This window comes from Citrus clementina, unplaced genomic scaffold (genome assembly GCF_000493195.1).
Source record: "Citrus clementina cultivar Clemenules unplaced genomic scaffold, Citrus_clementina_v1.0 scaffold_3, whole genome shotgun sequence".
Lineage (NCBI taxonomy): Eukaryota > Viridiplantae > Streptophyta > Magnoliopsida > Sapindales > Rutaceae > Citrus > Citrus x clementina.
The window spans coordinates 42,769,530-42,792,988 of NW_006262339.1; the positions used below are offsets into that span (position 1 = coordinate 42,769,530).

The 23,459-nt window shown below is 35.0% G+C and overlaps 4 protein-coding genes across 6 annotated transcripts; 1 reads left to right on the forward strand and 3 right to left on the reverse strand.

The window, feature by feature from the left end:
* The first annotated feature begins 476 nt into the window (after positions 1-476).
* Positions 477-1,388, forward strand: LOC18048548. Its single transcript, XM_006443638.2, has 2 exons — positions 477-808; positions 937-1,388. The coding sequence occupies exons 1-2, from the start codon at positions 714-716 to the stop codon at positions 1,160-1,162; spliced, it is 321 nt and encodes a 106-aa protein (XP_006443701.1). The 5' UTR covers positions 477-713; the 3' UTR covers positions 1,163-1,388.
* Positions 1,389-3,392: 2,004 nt separating this feature from the next.
* Positions 3,393-11,990, reverse strand: LOC18048549. Of its 2 annotated transcripts, XM_006443640.2 has the most exons (15): positions 11,571-11,990; positions 11,116-11,268; positions 10,914-11,030; positions 10,752-10,836; positions 10,335-10,443; positions 10,138-10,205; positions 9,909-10,034; positions 8,768-9,831; positions 8,352-8,552; positions 8,190-8,250; positions 6,062-6,175; positions 5,379-5,492; positions 5,200-5,289; positions 3,964-4,038; positions 3,393-3,776 (listed from the first exon to the last, which is right to left on the reverse strand). In XM_006443640.2, exons 1-14 carry the CDS (start codon positions 11,639-11,641, stop codon positions 4,012-4,014), a joined length of 2,400 nt encoding a protein of 799 aa, XP_006443703.1. In that variant the 5' UTR covers positions 11,642-11,990; the 3' UTR covers positions 3,393-3,776; positions 3,964-4,011. The 2 variants fall into 2 exon arrangements, with proteins under 2 accessions (XP_006443703.1, XP_006443704.1); XM_006443641.2 differs by having other exon boundaries at positions 3,393-4,038; positions 5,183-5,289.
* Positions 11,991-12,588: 598 nt separating this feature from the next.
* Positions 12,589-15,153, reverse strand: LOC18048550. Its single transcript, XM_006443642.2, has 4 exons — positions 14,840-15,153; positions 13,814-13,909; positions 13,623-13,695; positions 12,589-12,800 (listed from the first exon to the last, which is right to left on the reverse strand). The coding sequence occupies exons 2-4, from the start codon at positions 13,896-13,898 to the stop codon at positions 12,782-12,784; spliced, it is 177 nt and encodes a 58-aa protein (XP_006443705.1). The 5' UTR covers positions 13,899-13,909; positions 14,840-15,153; the 3' UTR covers positions 12,589-12,781.
* A 647-nt stretch (positions 15,154-15,800) lies between these two features.
* Positions 15,801-20,554, reverse strand: LOC18048551 (WD repeat-containing protein WDS homolog). Of its 2 annotated transcripts, XR_002906454.1 has the most exons (5): positions 19,477-20,554; positions 17,885-17,986; positions 16,797-17,432; positions 16,353-16,654; positions 16,179-16,269 (listed from the first exon to the last, which is right to left on the reverse strand). XR_002906454.1 is itself a non-coding variant. In XM_006443644.2 (4 exons), the coding sequence occupies exons 1-4, from the start codon at positions 20,266-20,268 to the stop codon at positions 16,102-16,104; spliced, it is 1,698 nt and encodes a 565-aa protein (XP_006443707.1). In that variant the 5' UTR covers positions 20,269-20,554; the 3' UTR covers positions 15,801-16,101. The 2 variants fall into 2 exon arrangements, 1 of the variants encoding a protein (XP_006443707.1); XM_006443644.2 differs by lacking the exon at positions 16,353-16,654 and having other exon boundaries at positions 15,801-16,269.
* Between the last annotated feature and the right edge of the window lie 2,905 nt (positions 20,555-23,459).

The window sequence follows — 23,459 nt, forward strand, 5'->3', positions numbered from 1 at the left end:
GTCAAACAGTTATTATACTGTCCACTCATCTTCTGCCACATGTCCATGTCAGCCAAGATAATGCAGTCAACTCTTTGACCACGTCAATCACTGGAATATTACATTAATATCCCTCACATTCACCATCACATGCGTAGATTGAATGACATGAAACTGTTCTAACTTAATTAAAATTTTTAATTCGAGATTTAAGAATATAGGTATGTTAAATATTTATTAAGAGAATTTTATCGTTTTAATAATTCTATCAACTTAAATATAAATTAATCAAAGTCTAATTTAATCTTTAAATATCAAATAATTTAATACACCGAAAACAAATTCTTTTACATTAAGCCAGCCCCAATTTTGATTCCTCTCACATTTGAATTAATCGGTTCAATAAAATATTCGAATATTTAATACACAAAAAAAAAAAAATTCTTAGACATTCAGCCAGCCCCAATCCTGATTCCTCTCACAGTGTAAGTGGTATCTCTGACACTACTTTTGCCTATTCAATTTAGAATATAGCCAACCACTTCCTGCCACGTCAATAATGGTCGGTTTAACCTACATTAATACAACGACGTGTCGTGATGTGATATGTCCATGATTCATAATGAGCCCCATACATATATTTTTCCAATTGGAAGCAAAACTTACAATCTTGAATCACACATACTTTCGTCTCTCATTTTCTTCTTTTAATTTCTTTCTTTCTTCTTTACAAAATGGCTGACGGTGGTAGTAACAATCTGAGAATCATCGTGGAAAGAAACCCTCCGGAATCAAAACTCAACGAATTAAACATCAAGTGTTGGCCCAAGTAAGTAGTAATTAAAGCTTCTTAAAATTAAATTTCTCTTTCAAATACATAAATTAATATATGTATGTATGTGTTTGAATACTCATCTGGGTGTTTTTTTTTTTTTTTTGGTGTTGGTTCGAATAAAGATGGGGTTGCTCGCCGGGAAAGTTTCAGTTGAAGTTTGACGCAGAGGAGACATGCTATTTGCTGAAAGGGAAGGTGAAAGTTTACCCAAAAGGTTCATCAGATTGGGTAGAGTTTGGTGCCGGAGATCTAGTTACAATTCCGAAAGGACTCAGCTGCCCTTGGGACGTATCAGTGGCCGTCGATAAATACTACAAGTTTGAGTCAACTTCTTCTTCATCGTCGTGATCTTGATCATATCTTCTTTTCAAATTACTTCATAGCTTTTCTTTTCTTTCAATTGTTTTCTCTGTATTTATCCAATTTTTTTTTTTTGGATTATTGTAGAAATTATTATTTAAAAAACTCACAGTCGAGTAATGATGTTTAGTCAAAGAAGAATACAAGCAGTCAATGGGGTCTCATTCAAACCCCATGTTCCTGGCGTCTTTAAATAAAATTTTTTAATTGCTTCTTTGACTGGTCAAAGGCTCAATCAAACTTGATTTGTTTCTCTCTCTCGTCATCTAATAGAAAAAAAAATAAAAAATTAGAGTAGCAAGTAGCAACCTCCGTTTCATTGTATGCACCCACTACCCGGCATTTATTGTCCGGTCCTTGAAGCTTGGTGTTGTTGGTTAGCTCGCAGTTAATTAATAAGCAATTTTCCTTGGGGATTGATGTGAACCGTTGATGTCAAAACGTCAGGTTTTGACTTTATCTTGATCCGCCAGGGAGTTAATGTTGTGACTTTTGTGAGGAATATGTGGTTTCGTGCAATGTACTCTTTTCCTTGTCACAGCGATTGATCCTCGTGGTAAACGCTGCATCGGAGACGTCTTTCCAGGGCAATTTTTATGAGGGCACTCAGGAAGATGACTTTAATTTACGTCAGGGCCTTGCAGCTCCTGCTACACACAATGTCAAACTTTATTCTAAGGTAATTTTGATTTTTAGAATAATTTGTGATTGATATAAACTAAATAGTCACTTCTAATTTGAAAATATACGTAGTAATTATCTTATGAGAAATTTTTTCTATTTTATTAAAATAAGATATAAACAAAATAATAAGAAAGGTATATATATTCTAATACAGAGTATTTTTATCTTAAAGTGTATAAAAAATATGTTTTTCTTATTTTAAAATATAAAATTCCTCATTAAAACATTATATATCATGCTCTTAATGATCACTCATCTGCCTTTAATTATTAATTCATTTAACACTGATTTGAATATTAGAATTAAAAAAAAATTAGTAATATTTATAATTAAAAATTTCTAGAATTACTTAGATCAAGTCTAATTCTGTTGCTCTTATATGATTACGACTCTCCTTGACCTCTTCATAATAGGGGCTTAATTGTCTCATTTATTAAAGGAGATGGAGTATAAATACTCTCTTATTTACATAGAGGGGAATTGAGTTGATAAATCTTGGTAAATTGTGTTTTTCTTATAATTCTTTCACTTGGTGAGATTATCAATTGTTTCCATTCGAAAGTAAGATGCTTGGATTTACCTAAATATCTTTTTATTACCTGTCTTTATTGTTCTCCTTTTTTCCTTATTTAATAATATTTTTTCTCATTTAAAAAAAGAAAAAGAAAAAAACCATAATATTATAGCACAAACCAAATTTCTATCCTCACCTATATTAAAGAATTGTATAATTTCTTTATGACAATTTCACATTTACAGTGGAAATATTTATTCCCACCAAATTATATAACACTTGAACGTGTCCTCATAGTTTGAGAGCCGGGGTCTTTTTTTTTTTTTTTTTGAATTATGTTATACACAGATTGTTATTGATATTACATCCGATATTACAATTACAATATTTATAATCGTACTAAACAACTGGGACCACCGTCATACATTAACCCACTAAAACACTTGACCAAATACTTTAAACCCTCTCTAATATTCGAGGGGTACCTACTCCACTCACATTTTGTAAGGAAGAGACTGTCTCCACTCAATTAGTTGATAATTGAGAAAGAACTGAAACTAACCTCCATAATTCTCTTATAGAGACTCGAACCATTACACTCAACATTATAAATGTAAGACTTCTCCCATTGGACCAAAGGCCCATTGATTGAGAGCTGGAGGTTGCGAAGCCTTGAGAGTATTCATGTTACAATACCTCAATTCTCAAACTAATGTTTTGTTGGCCACTAATGGTGTAGTACCACCAGTCTGCAGTCTCAAAACCCTGTTAATGTATATTACCAACTTTGAAATGTTACTAATCTCAGCCTTCTCCATTTTGTTTTTTTTTTTTCTTTGAGAAGGGCCTTCTCCATTTTTACTTTCACATCAAAGCATTATTACTTTCACATTACTAACAACAAAAGTGACCGTATATTGTCTAATGTCAATATTCAATTTTGCAATACAATCCACATGCATATAAATTAAATAGAAAAAGATAAAGAAAAAAGAAAGGTAAAAATTCATCAAGTATAAATTGAATTTATAATTTCTGACGGGATTTCTTGCTCATATTAAAATATTAGCAGATTTGTCATCTTGTTCGGGTAACAATTAGAGCAACGTACGTTAACAACATCGAATCTCAGCAAAGTGTCACATTCTATCAAGAGCCTTCTTGTAGACGAGACAAGGATTTATTACCATCGAACAACAAATTTTGTTAAGCGGAAAAGAACAAGATCCATAAAACTTTTGTGTAACTACTGAGATAATTTGTACATTTCGGCACATCATATCAGACTTTAAGAGCATGGTCCTAAAACTTTTACTGGTGGAAGAAAGAAAACAAGACACAGAATTCCAGCAACAAATTACATCCGTCCATCCATCCATCCAACATCAAGCATGCCAAAAAATCCTGTGTGGCGTCAACCAAAAGGAAATTTTGTTCAAACAGTAAATTCAGGACTTATCTACAACTATATGAGCAAGGCAGGTTAACAGGCTGTCCCATGCCTTGAAATCAGATAATTAGAAAAAGAAATTTGATCTTGATACTTTTAATTAAAATTATACTGTAGTACGCACAAGATGGTAATATATACCATGCAAGCTTAGTTGAACAACTTCCTGTGAAGTAGAAGCGCCAATCTCTAGCATTCTAAAGCATATGTCTGCACCTGCAAACAGTAAGGCAAATCATTTACCTTCTCTGGGGTCAATTCATTAAAAATGAAAATTCAAGAGACAAGAATATCACGGACATCTATGGTTGTACATCATGTTATTTCAATGTATTGCACCTTAAATTAAATGACATAAATAGTCCAAAGGTCAAGAACATTGAACCCTAACTTAGAATATGGTCAAAGAGTTTCAATAACCAACAAGAACTAGTGGCCTTCCAGCTTAAAACCATATAATATCTATACACATTTAACAAACTCAATCCTCTTGGTGAATAAAAGACAAGCTACTCTTTTCTTGCCTTTTTTCTGCCACAATAGCATATACTATTATAGGTGGTGGTGGTGGTGGTGGTTGGGGGGGGAGGGGGGGTAACACAGAGTACGCTGTATCAAATGAAGTCTCCAAAATGTTATTTCAAGATAATGTCTTAATACATCTTTTATTTCTAAAAGCTTCCTCAGGAGAGCTACAAATTCCTATGAGACAAATTCTGAGTTTCTATACAAGGTTCCAGAAAACCAACTCAACTAGTTGCTGTCTGGTAGAAAAGAAACAAGTAAAAGCCTGAAAGTAACTTTAAGTGACTCATCCCAATTCCAGGCATTAAGTAATTAGAATAGAAAAGTTTGGAGACAAGTCAACATCACCAAGTGTTTCCAAACAACAGTTTATCAGCTATACTATGAAAACCAACTTTTATCATTATGTAATATACATAACCATCCAAATAAATGCGTCATTATTACATTAAAAATGTGAAGTAAAAAAAAAATTAAAAAAATTTCAAGACGAGACTACAGATAACACACTGGCATTCAAGGAATAGAGGCAAAAGAAAAAAATCAATGTAAACTTATTTCATGATCACAATCTAATATCAAACTCCCGATATTTGGAAATACCACTGAGGATGGGAATAAAAACACTGAAGAAAGAACTTAACTGCTAGCAGACGCATCCAATATTTGAAATTTTTTCAAGAAAGAGAAGAAAACAAAATAAAACGGGAAACAAAAATACAACTAATATAGCAAAGAATCATTGGTTTATAGAAGACAGCCATTTTATTTATTTACTTTTCTGATAACAATATAGGACACTCATTCAAACAACAAAAGATTGAAACTCTGTAACCTTGCTCACTAATCTACCTCTGTCAAGTTTTCTGCAGTAAAATAATTTGGTCCACTGCAGTTCGCACCGTGAACACCATCATATTGAAGAATTCTAAGTTTTCCTTCCTGCATTTTATTAGCATGACAGTTTTGTCAGTTAATGGAACATAGAAAGACAAAATGCAACATCATCTTAAGCACATTTGAGTTCTGACCTTGGTTCCATAAACAAGACCTCCTCCGGCAAAAGGATGAAAGCAAGCAACATTGACCTCATCCTCTGCACTAGGAAGCACTCTCACAAGTTCCATATCTGAAACTCTGTAAACCTGGACGACAAAGAAGAACAATTAGCCTTTGAAGTCCATTGCGACCAATTCCAAACAAGTATGGTAGAGCATTAGCAAGCATTACAGACACAAAATAATAATGGACTAAATATCAATTCAACGTACCGAAACTGCATATTACATTTTTTTTTCAATCATTCATTAAGTTTTTGTTGGTTCAACAAGAACCAAAAAACAACAGCTTATAATGCCCGAAGACCAAATAATGTGCTAGCACTTCCAGTTGAGTAAAATTTGTGCTGTCAGTAAAAATATTGCCAGCAATTTGCACTTTCTAGTGCAGGATGGGCTTTACAAATTCAGCTAAAAACTTTAATATAATATTTCAAGGGTTGGTTCACCAAGAACCAAAAAAATAAAAGCCTTCAAATCCCAAAGACCAAATAATGTGCTAGCACTTCCAGTTGAGTAAAATTAGTGCTGTCAGTAAAAATATTGCCGGCACTTTGCACTTTCTAGTCCAGGATGAGCCTTATGAATTCAGTTAGAGTTTCTAATACAACATTTCAAGGGCTTTCTAGCTTGTTCAGTAATATCAAGTTTTTTACCTCCAGAACAGTGTAGATAGGTGATGTTGTTTCCCCATCAATGACAATGCTTTTAAGAAGAGAACCGTGACGTCTACCATAGGCAAGTAGTATATGCTCGGAGGTGGGTGAAAACTGCATGTGAAGCAGAAAATAGGTGAGCATAACCCTACAAATTTGCATGATTTCAGATATTTAAGCAAATAGTAAGCACAACTTTAAAAATAAGATGACAAACAAAATGCATTATCTAAGCAATAAGAAGCTTAGTTATATTTCACCAACAATTCACATGCACACCAACTCTCCAAATACGTGACTAACTTATCAAATTGCTATCCTAAGCATCAATAACTCCTGTCTTTGGGGCTGACTTCTTAGAAAGATAAATTCCAACAAGACATGACAGAATTGTCATAATTGGGATATTCTGAAAAGTCCAGTAAAATCTATCATGCCATCCTTTAGCTAAAGATAGGTGAAACCACCCTTGAATTAGCATGACCAAGTAATAAGTTTCAGCCATTACTTCCAACAGCACTTCACGTATTCGCTCAAATTAATTGCAATAACATGCTGAAAATGTGAGAAAAGGAACAGTAGAGAAGCTGCCATTTCAAGATAAGCTGGTATAATGAGCGTAAGAAATAAGACTTGAAAATAGGGATGGCAAAAATCCCCACGGGGACGGGTACCCTCGGGGATTTTCCCCATTTGGGGAGGGTATGGGAATAATTTCATACCCAATTTCTTATTCGGGGAAGGGACAGGGAAATTTTTTTACCCAATTTCTTATTCGGGAAGGGGACGGGGATGAGGTGGAATCCCCATCCCCTACCCATTTCCCCATTTTAATTTTAATTTTAATTTTTTAAAATTACTAGTAAATAAATAATAAAATTTGAATTATAAAATTATAAAAATTGGTAAAAATAACAAATATCAAAATATTTATATTATTAAACTTTTAGGCCTAATTAACTAATTAAAGTCCTAAATTTTTATTTAGGACATTAAAAAGGCCGGATAGATTCTATTAGCCCAAAAATTTGTTTTAATTTTAATATTCATTAAATATTTTAAACTTAAATCTATTTTTTATTTATTTTTAGATGTTATAATTGCCCACAACGAATCACAATTTTAATATCTAATCTAATTTAATCTAATATTTGCTCTTGATTTGCTCCGACTTAACTATTGAGCTGTAAAGGGAATAGTCCACATTTATAAAGTGCCCACGCCACCATTGAAAAAGTTAATTTTGAATCTAAATTCGATTTTATTTGTAACAATTTTGTATTAGACTATTAATTTATTCATGATAGTTTGTAAAAGAAGTTTGTATCCCTTGCATGCTGTGTTACTTACCAATTTAATGTATGTGACTTTTGTAATGGATATTAATGTAAGAAATTTTTCGAACTTTACTTTTATTTGAATTTTTTATTTTAATATGATTAACTCAAATCAAAAACAAAAAAATGTATTAGTTATTCGGGGATCGGGGACCCTCGGGGATCCCCTATTATTATTCGGGGAGGGGGTGGGGATTCTCTCAAGTAATTCTGATGGGGACGGGGACATACGCAAAATATCGGGGATGGGTACGGGGAGGTTGGTCCCCTCCCCTCCCCTCCCCTCCCCTCCCCACTGCCATCCCTACTTGAAAATACTGTAGGCTAACAAAAGTGTTAAGATAAAAGACCAACTAATTCTATGTACACTGTAGAAAACCTGATTTATGAAATATCTATTGATTAGCTAAAAATGGCCCTGTCATTTATTGCATCCACAACACTATTCTTCAAATTATAGATTTAGACTGATTCAATTGTCATCCTTCAGGTTCGTTGACATCTTGCACATGGGACCAGCTATAAATTTATCTTTTGTAAGTAATCAAGTTCTAAATTAATCTCTGCTGACCCCAAGAACTATTGCATCACCTACTAATATCATTCCCATATGGCCATTTGAGTACTCATAATGTATTGAAATCACAAACATGACACAAGTTTTTAGTACACAGAAAAAGCCACTTAGTAAATGAACTGAAGATGAATACCAGTTTATCTATTAAAATGCCACTTAGTAAACAAACTGAAATGAAACTGAAATGAATACCCAGTTGATCTTTAAAACCAACCTGAATTGAGGTCAAACAATGGGCTGCTCTAATTGCCCGCGATACAAGCACTGAACCAAAACTGTATCAACATGCAAATCACATTAGTTAACCATTAATCATATTAGAGAGTAGAAAAAGAGGCAATTTTGAAAGAAGCAGTGATGAGTAATTGAGCTTTACGTTGACTCCTCGAGAGAATATATACGAAGCTCGTACATGACTTGGTGTGCTGAAATGGGGTGGCGAGTTGGGGATGTTGAAGCCCCAGGTTCTTGATGGACTAATGTTTGTAATCCTGGATCAGTTTCCGTGTAAGGAAGCATGCAAGCAACACAGGCAGCTAAATATCTCCCGCAGGGTGAAAAATGGGCACCCATTTCACTGCAAACACAAATATTGTCCAGCAATGACATTATGCAAATATACTAACAGACTATACAATTATAGTTATGAGGGGAAAACCCATGAATTTCACAGAGACAAGCATGCTTGTTGATTTCGAGCACCAAGTAAGAACAAAATATAACATCTACCTTGATATCAGTTTACATATCTATGAGAATCAAACCATAAAAACAACATACCAAAACCTTTACCTGCAAAGGACAGCATGCGGAATTGTCAAGCGACATCTTTCTGCAGTAAGCGCAGCACAAGGATTCTTTATATCATGTGACCATACTCTGAGCTTCACAGTGCAGGGCAACTCTGCAGCTGCTGCAGCCGCCAGTGATGTGGCAAGTTCAGACTGAATTCTACTTACAATTGGTTGAGTATCAGTGCTATCCTGCAGGATGTTACTGGAAGCAGCACCTTCTCTAGATTCTGATTCAGAGAAGCGGGAGTGTGGAATATGATGTTGGCCAGATCTTCCCGGAGCACCAGATAGGCCGATGCTGCCAGGCACTGCTAAAGAGGCCACCGGTGCGTTCACACTATAAGGAGATTGATGAGACATCAAAGAAGAACCCATATGTTGAGCTGAATGATCACGATTACCACCACCAAGAGGAAGCATTGGAGGAACACCAGCTTGGCTTTGACCCATTAACCAACCTTGCAAGAATGGTAGCTCCCAAAAAGTTCGATCTCTAATGGGTAAAAGATGCTGAAGTTGCCCAAATTCAGTGACAGCTGGTTGACTTGAAATATGTGACGGAATTCCCCTCATTACACCACCAAGAGTATCAAGGTTCATAGAGTTACCTTGTCCGCTCACCCCAACAGGCTGCATTTCATCTGTATCCATAGCATCCACTGCATAATCAGAAACACCACTTTCTATCCCATTAGGGAAAGAATCATTTACAGAACCTTCTCTTCCAGGAGGAATCACAGGAAATGTCTCCATGGAAGGCACTGTACCATCTTGCTCTACATTAGAATCTGATTGCAACTGCAGCGAAGCAGAAGGCTCAATTTGCATGTTACTTGAACTGGCACGCCTACTAGCATGCTGCAAATCTATTCTCGAATCATCTATTGAAACTGAAGGCACAATCAAGAAAGGCAAGGAGGACATAAGAGGAAGTTCAGCAGCCAAGCTAACATGGTCACCGGACTGAGCATTTGCCACAAAGACAGCTGGGGGAGGATATCGCAAGTAACCAGGAGACGTTGCTCGTGTCATTGACGAATCTGAAGAGTCAAGATCATTGACCTGCATATCAGTAAAATACTGTAATCCATATGATTGAGTGAGTAAATCATAAATTATACACCCATTGGATAATTCACCTCAGCAGTCAAAACAAATGGAGCAGCATGAGGGTGAAAATGTACAGCTCGAAGTGAGCGCCTAGTCTTCAGCACAATTATTGGCGAGGAAGCTTCCTCTTTGTTGTTGTAGGGCCATATGTACAACTGAAACACAATTTCAAGTGTCAATACTATGAGATCTGAGGGCACCACGGCCCATTCTAGCAATATAAAACTATTTGAGAAGTTTAAAGACAAGAAACACCACCTTGTGACCCGATGCAACAGCAAGGAGTTCTCCTTCAGCATGGAAAGCAATGGAAGCAATGGGACGATCTGTTTGTGGGGGGGGGGGGGGGGATTTCAACAATCAGATTCAATGCATGATGGCAATAGTATAGGCTTTATACATAAACTGTAAAACATTTTTGCAAATTGAACCGAAGCAAAAATCATAGAACATACAGAAATCACATGATCCTATACACTCCGATGTGTTTGCATCCCACAAGCGAACTTCATGATCCAAGCTCCCACTTGCAAGAATTTCTGAACGTAATGGGTGAAACCTAACCTGTAAATGCTCCATTAGCACGATTAAAATAATAACATTACTTCTTACATCCTTCAATAAATAATGTCATTACACACTGACTTCACTAGGGGAAAGTTTTCTAGAATAACGTTAAGAAAAAAAAATGAAATTCAATATATCAACTTTATATACTACTCCATTTGCTTCCTTTTCTAAAGCCCAAAGCACTACATTCTCATTGCATAAACTCCAAAACAATTACAAAATGCTATAACCCAGTCTTCTATAGATATTAGCCAAAAGTCCACAATGGAGAGGTTAAAACAAGCAGGCGACACAAAGCTTACCACCCATGGTGTCCTCCGATGTCCACTCAACACCTTCAAGCAGTTTCCAGTTTGGCAATCGATTATCTTTACAGTGTGGTCACCACTGCAAGTATCAAAAGAGTGTCAGCTTAAAATGCAATAAATTATATTTAACAAAAACAGATGAATCCATAAGCTTACTGTGTTGATGCAAGTGTTCTTCCATCAGGACTAAATGCTGCCGCAATAGTGGATCTTGGAGGAGGCACCAAAGGACAATACTTTGCTGATAAATGCCGTAATGATTCTGCCTCAACCCTGGGAAAGGGGAAAAAATGTGAGAATCCATGCAAACAAATTTCCCATTATCGAAAAGCATTGTTCCATTCAGAATTAGGCCTACCATGAAACAAGACCCCGTTTTGCATCTCTCACTGAACTGTCGCTGGGCCCACAAGTCTTCAATTTAGAAGCATCCACCCACTGCCTTTTAGGTACATATTTTGTTTTGGGCGAAATCTCTCTGTGTGCTAACAAACGCGAAACATTTCTAGCCCTAAACAGATTATTGCAAAGGTGATAAGAGTGAGAAAGACTAAAAATGAAACCAAATTAGACAGCAAAAAGGGAAAATATTTCAATTTCAAATCATAGTCCAGATGCATCATAAAAATCAATCTAAAAACCCATATGACTTCGAAATGTTAGTGAATTTTGATTAGAAGCAGGGAATAACAACATCAAACGAATTGAACAGCTGGAAAGTAACAACAGATTTAATTACAAATCGATAAGAGCAATGATTAAACGAATTATCATTCCGATTGAGAAAAAAGTGGAGGAATTCGAAATTCTGACCTGCGGCGGAGATGATTGGACGGTTGTGATCGGAGGGAATTTTGATCGTGAGGCCAGGGAAGTCCCGTCATTGCTCTAGCGAAACGTCATAAGAAAATGACCGATAACACGAGTAGTATTTTATAAAAACGACAGAATTGATCGGCGGGGTATATCCTGGAACCCTAATTTCACAACTTCCGTCGATCTCGAAAGAGCAATTAGAATCTGTGTCAATTTGGGGGGTTTTCAGTTTCAGATGGCGACAAGACCTAAAGCCAAGGGCTAAGCCAGGAGGGCTTAACCGGAAAGAGGCGAGTATATTTATGTCACGATTTGCGCCTGGGTAATGTTATTTTCCACAGCTTTTTTTTAAAACCTTTTTGACCAAAATCGCCTCCTCCGCGTGGATCTTCTAACAGGGGTTGGTTTTTCACAGCCCGCACTATTAACGGGTTGGGTTTGAAATGTCAAGTATTAACCCCACAAAAATTCCTCAAAACAAAAAAAAAAAACCCCCTACAATATTAACTTTTTTAAATATAAATTAACAATATTATTGGATTATATTTAAAATAAAAAATTAAAAAGGGTAATTTGCACCCCCGAGATTTTGCCACTTTTCAGTCGGATAAATCTTTGCAGGCCGTTTGGGTAGCAACGTAGCTATTAGGTGATCGAGAGTGAAAAGGTATAAATAAAATAATTCTCAAAATCCATTATTTCAAAATAACTGCATTCATATTCATGTCGTCGTCAGATTATAAGTTGCCTCTAAATGTTTGAAACAAAAAAAAAAAACTACCCCCATGCTTCCTATCTTTAAACCTCCTAAAGTTCATTTAAATAAAAACCAAATTCCATCTTCCTCGTTATAGTTAAAATTTATTTTTTCTCCAAAATCAGACATTAATTATGTCGTCGCTATCTTCTTCTGCTGCTATATACCATTTTTTCTATGGTTCATGGAACTGATAACATGGACGATCCAAACTCCATAATTCTACAAATAGCTCTCATAAAAGATGAGTAAATAAAGTTTCAAAGAAGAAGAAGAGTAATAATTATAAAATCTTCATCAAAATGGTGTACAATTTTGTGCGGAACATGCACAATTACTTTTACACATATTGGAATAATTAAAATTGGATAAAATCATCGTGAGGCTCCCCACACGATATTCAACATTGTCACACTAGGATAGGAATTGGGATCCTCCAACCTGTAGTAACTCAGGTCACTGTTAAATGCCTGAAATGAATAAATGAGAAACCAAAGTTAGTTTCAGAACCAAATAATGCTGGATGAGTCGTAAAAAGTAACTTAGGCACCACTGTAAGAACATTAAGCAGCATCATAATATTGTTTCGTGAGAGGGCAATATTTCACGCACAGACACATGCACCATGACAAGCGGCAGCGTGTAGTGCAATTACCAAAAATTGACTTGCTGGTCCACATTATCAACTTAGAGAGAGATAGAGAGGGCATGAAGATCAATAATTGTGCACTCACTCAACCCTTTGGATGAGTCTAAACGCTTGATTATTTTTTTTTTCCCTGCAAACTATCTTTCGCTGGTAGCAGCATAATATTAACTACAGAACACACTGTTTTATATTTCAACATGGAATATTCCAACTTATGTGAAATCACAATCACTTTCTTCAGAAAAAAACAAGAACTAGGAGTAAACACATATCCAGAAAATTAACTCAGTCAATATGTAATTATGAGTGAAGGCTAAAGAATATTCATGACAACATTGGTAACCGGTGGAAGATATCCTTTCAAGTTGGCTTTGATTTACTCGCACAAAGTTTAGTCTGGAGTTTACATCCACAAAATCACAAATGGGTCCAGTCCCCATTAAGTTTTTATGATCAATCATGGGAAATATAATAATCATTTCCATACAAAAAAACATCAATGAGCTAACACACATAACAGTTACAAAGAACAGTGGTCAATCCTCCAGTCCTACACCCCAAGAACTGAATTCTGAAAATTAAAATGTAGGATAAATGCAAACAGTACTATTAGATGTGAGCACCGACAAAGTTGTAGGGTTACCTTTGGAAGAAGTCAGTTACATATTTTGACCCATTGTAAAAGATGAACCACATCAAAACCACCACCAAAATATCTGCCAAAGTTAAGGAACTTACAAGTGCAACACCATAGCAGAGTGCAATTCTAGTTTCTTTTCGTTTCCTTTATAATACTTTCATTAGATCGGTCAGAAAGAATGTGAAAAAGGATACTGAAAAGATAACGCTCCCACCAGTCCAACATGTAGAGTCCAAATGTGACATTGTAGAGATGAATCTTCCGTTGAATCCAATTCATAGCTCTTAATCCTACAGACGCATAATTACATATAGGTGTACAATGTAAGAATCAAGCTAAGACACCAATAAACACAATTAGCTCGAAACTCCAAGATATCAAATCTATGAAATAAATACAAAAATTTATTCGCCTTGAAATAAATACAAAAATTTATTCGCCTTAACTGGAAATGAGCCAGGTACCAAAAAGGAAAAAAAAAATATTTGCTCTTGATCTTACACTCACTTCAATCTTAACGAAGACATGCGAGAACGGATTGATAGGTAAACAAATCAGGTCATTAGTCTGACAAAATGTTCATCCAAATTGCCCAGACCTTTTCTAATAGATTCCTATGTTTGCTTAGATGGACTGCCGGTAACTGCCGCTCTTCATTTTAGTTATGTTGGATCTTAATGAAACAGTCGCAGATTGAAATAATACTATTACATATCCAAAATGAAGCACCAATATAGGTTTCATTCTCAATCGTTTGCTGGGTTACGATTTGCAAACCAGTAAGTCTATATCTGCAAACCACCCTTTTTTATATAAACTTTGTTTGTTGGCATGAAAATATAGCTTAATCATGAACTACTCAAATTGTCTTGCTTATAGATAAATAATTACATAACAGCAACAGTATTCTGAACAATACTGATGGTGGAAAACTCTGAAGATTTCTCATTTCAATACCTCACAGAGAAAACATGTGCAGCATAATTTCCAAATTAAGCTCCAAGCAAAAATTTAAATAAATCAATCAACCAAGCAAGTTATCCTAATCTAAGAAATTGAAAAAAAAAAAAAAAAAAAAACTGATCTAGTTTCGAACAAAAGAATCAATTATTTTAAGCGAATCATTAAAACACCCAGAGTGATGCGCTACAAATTCAGCAAAAAGGACACGAGAATTTAATGCAAAACTTGGGGGGGGGGGGGGGGGGTGGAGAAGTTACCAAAGGAACGGGAGACCGAGCTGCAAAAGAATCAATGGGCAAAGGCAGAGGCTTGGCTCCAATCAAAAGGAGTGGAGATTATTGAAGCCGAGAGGAACCAAAGTTTTAGAATTAAGTGATACAGCTTGTTGTGTTTTGTTGGAACTTTATTCGAACCAGATCTGTGGGTTTGAATAACAGAAGTTTGACCCGTTGATTTGAGATGTGACGGAGACAATTCAAGCTTTCATTCCAGACCCGAACCGACCCGGAATTTTATTGCCATTTGGGCTAAAACGAGTATTCCAGTGCAGGGACAACGTAACTAAAAAAATAAATAAATAATCCATTTAAGATCAATTTTAAGTCAACAAGCCAAAGTGGAATGGGGTTCTTAGAAAAATCCGCAGTTCCGTACGCTTTCACTGATCGAATCAAGTAAAAAATCTTTAAAAATAAATAAATAAAGTGCCTACGCCTAATCTAGCAAGAATTGTTAAGAGAATTTATTGAATTATGTGTTGTATTGTGACCTGAGGGCATGTCACCGGCACTGAGTTCGAAAAAAATTATAGGTACAACTTTCATCAACATAGAAAATGGATTAGAGTTTGAAATTTTTACAGAATTTTTTATTTTTTAATAAATAAAACACCATTTATATTTCAGAAAGAAAAAAAGGTAATAATTAAGCGCTATTGTGCCTTTCACAACTTATTAATGCAATTTAGTTATTTCAGTTGGTTCAATTGACACAAAAGCAATTATCACTCAACAAACAATATCTGGTAACACCCGGAGCTATGGCAAACAGCCAGAGCAGAAAAGTACCAGAAAAAACGCTTTTAACTGAATCGGGGTTCCCAAACTTGGCCTCAAATAACTGGAAAACGAAGGAAAATCTTCTTGAATACAGCGGACCGAGTGTAGCCTAGAACTTACCATTAGTTTCAGTTAAAGTAAATTCATTTTCAGATAGAAATACATAATCCTAACAGTGATTTTATTATAATCGCAGTCTGAACAAACTGAATAAACTTGCTATAACCGGTGGATGAACTGCCAACTATACTCGAAATTCATAGAGCTTGATAGACACGAGGGAAGAGCACAAAGAACACAAGAAATGGGAATTTACAAATGAAATGAGTGCCAAAATTGCGCCGGCAGAGAGAAAGCCGCTGGTATACAAATTTATAAATGAATAACTATTGCAAAAGAACAGACTCTGTACAGAGGACCTGAAGATCTATTTCTGTTAATGTTCAAATGAGCTCCACAGGCTATATCTCACTGGATTGGCATGGTCCCCAGATCCGGATTGTGTGATCATCACTAGCTGATGCCAACATCTTAGGCCTTTTAGGATTCCAGCTCACACAGTTTACAGTCATTGAATGGCCAGATAAAATTTCAATTGGTTTAGAGTTTCGCCGATTCCAAATGTAGATCTGATAAGATAAGACACAGAGATACAAATTAGAAAGTTCTATTTGCTTCACCAAATAAGGGACCGTGAATGAATGGATCCTACGTTTGTGGATGCAGTCTTGAGATAGAAACAGCAGAACCAACAACATCTTGTCCAAAGGCCAGAACAGTGAACAACATAATGGAGAAGATAAGCACTATAACATAGTTATTATGTCGGTTTGAGGGCGAGCTGACGACGCTATTATTGCCACAACTGTGTAGTGTCTGATGATATAGGGAAGAAATGAAAACTTTTTTTTAATTCAAAGGATAACACAACTTGCTTGCTTTGAAGGAGGGGAGAAAAACACTCTTTCACTCCAAACCAAATGTCAAGTTAGACTGACATTTCAAATTTGCTGTCTGAAAATATAGGCAAGTGTGGAGCAACATCAAGATGAATGGAAAGTTCAGGAAATCAACAAAAAAACACATGCGCATGCATCTGCATCCTTTATATGCAAGAAAAAGCGAATACTTGGGGAAACAGGGAAAATGCGCATACCTGAGAATTCTCACTGCCACTGGCAATAAATGTACTATCCAAGCCACCAAAGCAGGACCGTATCACATATTTGTTTTGGCTGTGGCCCGTATACTTAAATGGTTTTTCCCATTTTCCAGCAACATCCCACATGTGGATCTCTTGGCTGTTTAAGTTGACAATGAAGTTCTTACAATCTACCGAAACCGACAGGGATGTGATTGGGTGCTCCTCAGAGATGACCCTCTCAGCATATGTCCCCAAATTTAGTATCCGAATATCTTTATCTGATAAAACGCTGATAAGATTTTCCCCATCTGGTGTCACAGCAAGATCCAAAACCTTGGGAATCCTCGTCCCCCTCCATGCTTTTATCTCGTTCCCATCACAGTCGCACATGAAGATGCCCTTCTCAGTGTCAGAACTGCCACAGACAAGTCGCTTTGAGTCCGGAAACCAAGCACATGAGCTGACAATGAAGCCATGATCCCCAAATGTATGCTTGCAGATACCTGTTTCCACATCCCACAGCTTGAGAACTTCTGCATTTCCACATGTGAGCAACTTTGTGTCATCAGGGCTCCATGCCACAAAGGAAACTGGGTTCTGGTGGCTTCGGAGAGTGTGTTTCAATGTCAGTTTACTGTCTTCCAGCACCTAGGAGGAGGAGTACAAAAGAATGAATCACTTTTACAAGTTTACGTAGTAATCTATAATCTGGATATCAAATCAATTACATGCATCTATAAGCTTAAGCAATTATCATACATGCGTGTGTGTGCTTGGAGCAAGTGTGTGTATTTCATGTTTTACGAATCGTATATAACAACATCACTGAACAACAACAACCTTCCACATGGTTCTTAAAAGTTTATTTCCAATTGACGCTATAGTTGGCAACCAATTTTAGTTTTGTTCACTAAATGTTGCAAAAGAAAAAGATTATTTAGAATCCAGAGTAATACTCAGAAAGTACAATATTTCAAAAAAATTTATACTCTCTGTGTGTTACATCGATTTCAAATTAGCAACTTTACCATCAAAAGGGGTAAAGAAGCTTGATGTAATACTTCTAATAGGCAATGGCTAGGATCACATCTGAAGCATACCTTCCATATGATGGCTGAGCAGTCACTTGATGAAGATGCTAAGTACTCTCCATTGTTAGAAAATTGTACAAACCAAACTTCATTTTTATGCTCAGTCAGTATCTGCAACAATAAGAAATCAATGGAGTTGCATATATATAAAATATATAAAACAGCAAGACACAGTGAGCAACAAATACAAGATATCCACATACATAAAATATCATAAAACAGCAAGCCACTGTGAGCAAGAAATACAAGATATCCATTTGGCATAAATCACAGTATATGTATTGTTTCCTAGGGTTTCGCTTAGATAATATTTTTCTTCTACTGCAAATAAGCATAACTATCTAGATGCATGACCATGAACAAGTTTAGGAATTTGCAATCAACAGCAATGCGTATGGTATATACAGGATTCAAGTCCTGCCATGCATTTTTTGATAGGACAAGTACTGCCATACTGGATTGAGAGTTTCGAGAATAGTCTTGAAAGATACCAGCTTAAGGCAATTTAGAATGATACAATACGATCTCTAATAAACATTTAACATTTAACATAGGGTGGAAAAGCCTTTGTAACTTTGCAATATTGACTTGCTCAACTATCCAACCTAATTTTACAAAAGTGAAACAACGAAAATATATTGCTTTCAGTTCATTCCTCCACTCTAGCTAAGCTATGTATAAATTTACATGGTTTAGAAAGGAAAACCAGAATGGTTATTTGGGAGAGGCATTATCTTAAGGTTGCTACATTACCAATAAAAGATCATAGGGTCTTCTGATAAATTCTATATATAAGCATATGTAGAAATGCGTACGCATGAGGCATCTCCACATGCCATAAGAAGAAGATGGATAGCTGTTAGCAACAAGTATAAGCTCATAGCCTAATATTTCATTAATATAATAGAGCTTGTGTCATAAATTTCCAATCAAGACGTTTTTGTTACAATAAGAAGCATTGCTATTCTAACCAAATAAAAAGATCTTCAGGGAAATTCACAATTTAATCACCAAATAATGATTCTAAGAGGAAATCAATACTATTATTCTCCACTCCACGTGTAATTTCGGTAAATAGGACTTGGGAAATTGACTTCCTGTGTCACTCTATTAAAGGACTCATTTTGAAGGGAATTGTAGCTTATAAAATTTCTAACTATGAAAAATGTTAGAAACATTTTAGAGATTGTGTCATAAACTTCCAATCAAGACCTTTTTATTACAATAAGAGGCATGGATATTCAATCAAATAAACAGATCTTAAATTTACATTCTAATCACCAAGTAATGATTATAAGAGGAAATGAATCAATATTATTATTCTCAGCTCCACGAGTAATTTCAATAAATAGGACTTTGGGAAATTGATTTCCTGTGTCACTCTATTAAATGACTCATCTCGAAGGGAAATATAGCTTATAAAATTTCTAACTATGAAAAAAGAAAAATTGTATTCTATAATCTAAAATTTGGCAAAATCCACAGCCCTTACAATTTTGTAGGTTTAACTTTGAGTATTTTAGCAGTTACAGGATCCAACTCTCTTGCTAGATTTATTAACGCAGCAACGGTATCGATTTCAACTGCAATAAGATGCATACCTGAACAGTCTCTGTGGGGATTTGATCTCTACCACAGCAATGATCCTCATAAAGTGAAATGGCAACTGATGAATTGTGATATAGACATGAATCAATCTGAGATGTAACAACAGTTTCAACAAGATGTTCCAATCTTCTCTCCGGCACCACTTCAGGTGGAGGAAGCAGTCTTTCCAGCTCCACTAACAACCTTTTTCGCAGCTCAAGAACTACACCCTCATCTATCTTCCCCAAGTTCATCCCCTCCAAGCAGAGCATGCTAGAAGCAAGGTTATGAATCGTGTCCTTGCTCATTTGCAAGGACGAAACCCGTTTCCTCAACACATTCAAAGCCAAAGAGTCATCCCCGCGATTCAAGTACTCCAAAAAACACTGCTTGAACACTGGAAACAACACCGAGGCTCTCCTCTCATCGTTCAAATCCGTAATTGCAATAAGGGTATCAATACAACCATCCCAATCACCATTAAGTATTTGCACTTCCAGCCGTTCAAACCCTTTAGACTTGTATGATACACCGGACTCAGACTCCAGACAAGAAGCAGACTTTTGATACCCTAACGAATACAAGCATTGAACTACAACTCTCACAAATTCGTACTTCTTTATTAGACCTCTTGGGCCTATCATTGTAGATGAATTCTCCATCAAAGTGAAATTTCGAGAAATTCTACTACAACCTTTTGATGAACCCAAAACTCCAAAATTTCTCAATAAATTCCAAAAATAACAAATACCCAAAAGCCAGATAGGGAAATAAAAATCTATACGTTCAAAGTTTACTATATACATACATATATGTATATCTAGAAGAGAATAATACAAAAGAGTACAACTACACTTACATACCCAACTGAGCAGCTAGCAACGAGAAGACAAATTTGGGCAACTGGGGATTTAACGAATGAATAATGTCGAAATCATTGTTTCGTGGGAGAAACGTTTCTGTTGTCGACACCTCGATGGATCCGGAAAATAGCCAGCCGGCTCTTTGCTAGTCAATCGGACGCTGTCGTTTTAATGCTGGATAAGCCCATGATGTCGTTCCTCATCTACTGTTGCTGACAGTGCCAACCGAGCCGTGTAATTTAGAGAACTATCCCATTAGAATATTTTTATTTTTATTTTTCCCCCACAAAACTCTAGATATTATCAGATTTTTTAGTGTGTTTTATAAATTACTTGGTGGACCATCTATCCATTTAAACCCAGTTTAAGTTTTGCTTCGGTTTGTACATGATATGATTATCAGAGTATTTAATGATTTTAGATACAGACTCGCATATTAAAATTTCTATTTCTAAACTGATATAGTTAATAAACAAGTGATGTTAATTTAACATAATTAATAATCGTGTCATTTTAGGAAAATATGAAAGGATTAAATACGCCATGTTCGTATCAAATTGACTGCTCATGTCACAAATGGCTACGCCTGTTAGAAATGTGCATCATTTTAATACGATTTAATTATTAAATGTGATCAGTAATTGTTGTAAAATTTCAATTGTTAAAACTTGATGGTATTTATTGTGATTTCTAAGCTCGTAATTATTACAACACTTTTATAATATAATTTACCGTACGGATAATTTTATAATATAAAAATTAATCAAAAAATTCGTACAAAAAGTTATTTGTCGGGTTCAATTGACCTCGCCCTATTTAACATTGCCTATGATTTGTGCAGTTACAAAATTGGACTTGACTAATTGAATTAACTGAAAATAAAAATGAGTGGTTGGCTTTGTAACCTTATGAAATAACCTACGTTCTAAAAGATGAAGGGCGGAGGTTCAAATCCTAACACCAATAAAAAGTTGATGCAAAAACTTTAGTTCCCCCTCTTATTAACTTCATGAAATTAATGAAAAATTATGGATCATAATTCCTTGTGAGATAGTGGAAGTTATAGGGAAGCTAAAGGTTGCTAATGGGAGATAGTGGGGAGACTAAGAGATATATGTTATGAACATCTACATTTATTTTAATAAATTCATAACACTCCCCCTTTGATATTCATTACAAAGAATATGCATCATTAAAATCTTTACATAATTGTTATTGTATAATAACAATCAAATTAATTATGAGAAGATAAATAGCCAAATCTAAAAAAAAATTCTCTATTTATTAGATAATAGAGAATATACAAAGAAGAGAAATGGTGATGCCACATCACCTCCTCAAGTCCCAACTTTATATAGATATATAGATAGATATAGATATAGATAGATATAGATATAGATATAATAGAATTTAAAAAAAAACTTAAAATAAAAATGAAGATGTATTACCATCAATTTATTAAGTATTATTATTAGATACTTAAAATTATTTTATTTAGAATAGTAAAATAATAAAGAAAATGTTATTTTAAATTTAGCGTATGTTTTTATAACTTTATCATACAGACGGCAAGTCGAAAAGATTTATAGAGTCTGTATGAAAAGTTGCTAAGATATTCATAACATAGAGGACATGTCATATGATTTTCACTCAGGAGTATAAAAAGTATGAAATGTCGTTTATTTGACATGTAGATGACAGATTGTTCAATTAACAGAACTCGAATGACAAATCGTTTATGGTTTCACCACGTATATGACAATAATAATATGTTATAAAACTTTTACACCATGGTGTGAATCGTGTATGACTTGGAGGGTGTAAATCGTGTATGACTTGGAGGTTGTAAAATTTTCAAATAGATGATATGTCATACAGATTTTGAAACTTGTATGATAGTTTATTTTTCAGCATATATATGTCTTACAATTAACTGATTAAATGATTTAATAAAATTAATTTAAGTTTAATTATTGGGTGGCTATTTGAACCCATGGAATTCTTCTTATATATACCCATATAAAAGATATGTATATTAATTATGAACAATCAAAATTTTAAAATCTCAAAATTACTCTTCACTCACTTTCTCTCACTATTATTTCATATTCGTATTCTATCCTTTTTTCTTTTCTACTATCACATTATGTAAATTGACCTTTCAATTTCATTATTTTGGTCATTGATTCTTTTATTTTGTAGTAAATTATAAACTTTATTTCTTTTTTTCTACTAGAATTTTCAAATTGGCTCAAGAATTTAAATATTGGTTAACAATAATACTACACATCTCAAATATAAATTCCAAAATGCATACTACTTATGTGGCACATCCACATCATCTCCCTTGTAAACTTCTTCTAAATCAAATTATGCCCCTCTAAAATATCTTATTTTTATTTTGTCCCTTCAAAAATTAAAGTCTCTCTCTCTCACTTTTTTTATTTAATTTTTATCTCAATTCTTGGATAATTAAAGATACTCAAGAGCAGATTCAAAATACCGGCCAAATAGTTATTTTCCACAGCTTCAGAACTAGAAACACTTGCCACTTTGGCCAAGGCTGACGTGGTGGGCTGCTGCCCTCATAAGCTTGAGGGCAGCGGTTCAAGCCCCCACAAAAGCATTGTGGGGGCTAAATATTCTTAATATCTATAAATCATTCTCCCTTACGAAATGCGAATGGAGTAGGGATATCCCTCCTCTGTTAGGAGTTATTTGTCTGGGCATGTATTTCATAGAATTCAATATAATAATGTAAGTACCAATCATGTATATATGATTGTAAATATCAGTGTAATATATCTGTTATAATAATAGTTGTTGTAAATATTTGTGTAATGCAATAATCTGATGTGTAATCAGGATTAAAAAAAAAAAGAACTAGAAACACTTACCCTCACAACTTAGCTAAGTTGTTTGTTAATTTTCCAGTTTTCCAGATTATAGAGTTTGGGTTGAAGAGATTCCTCCCGATATAAAATGCTGTAATATTTTGAAGATCCATCACAAGATCTTTGAGAATTAGATCAACGTCACCCTTCTTCTCGACCCTTTCATAGGCACCTACACAAATGTCCAAAATTACCAAGAGAAAGAGAATTTGGCAAACAAGTATCGAAGCTAAATAAATA

Bases quoted from the DNA above. Each gene is read 5' to 3' on its own strand.
- LOC18048548 (XM_006443638.2), top strand. From the start codon at position 714: ATGGCTGACGGTGGTAGTAACAATCTGAGAATCATCGTGGAAAGAAAC. The intron at 809-936 runs GTAAGTAGTAAT...GTTCGAATAAAG, and splicing joins AACATCAAGTGTTGGCCCAA to ATGGGGTTGCTCGCCGGGAA.
- LOC18048549 (XM_006443640.2), bottom strand. From the start codon at position 11,641: ATGACGGGACTTCCCTGGCCTCACGATCAAAATTCCCTCCGATCACAA. The intron at 10,837-10,913 runs GTAAGCTTATGG...TGATACTTGCAG, and splicing joins AGAACACTTGCATCAACACA to TGGTGACCACACTGTAAAGA. The intron at 8,553-8,767 runs GTAAAGGTTTTG...TTGTGTTTGCAG, and splicing joins CCGCATGCTGTCCTTTGCAG to TGAAATGGGTGCCCATTTTT.
- LOC18048550 (XM_006443642.2), bottom strand. From the start codon at position 13,898: ATGAATTGGATTCAACGGAAGATTCATCTCTACAATGTCACATTTGGA. The intron at 13,696-13,813 runs GTATCCTTTTTC...TAACTTTGGCAG, and splicing joins GTGGGAGCGTTATCTTTTCA to ATATTTTGGTGGTGGTTTTG.
- LOC18048551 (XM_006443644.2), bottom strand. From the start codon at position 20,268: ATGTATATAGTAAACTTTGAACGTATAGATTTTTATTTCCCTATCTGG. The intron at 17,433-17,884 runs GTATGCTTCAGA...TCCTCCTCCTAG, and splicing joins GCTCAGCCATCATATGGAAG to GTGCTGGAAGACAGTAAACT. The intron at 16,270-16,796 runs GTATGCGCATTT...TTATCTTATCAG, and splicing joins GTGGCAGTGAGAATTCTCAG to ATCTACATTTGGAATCGGCG.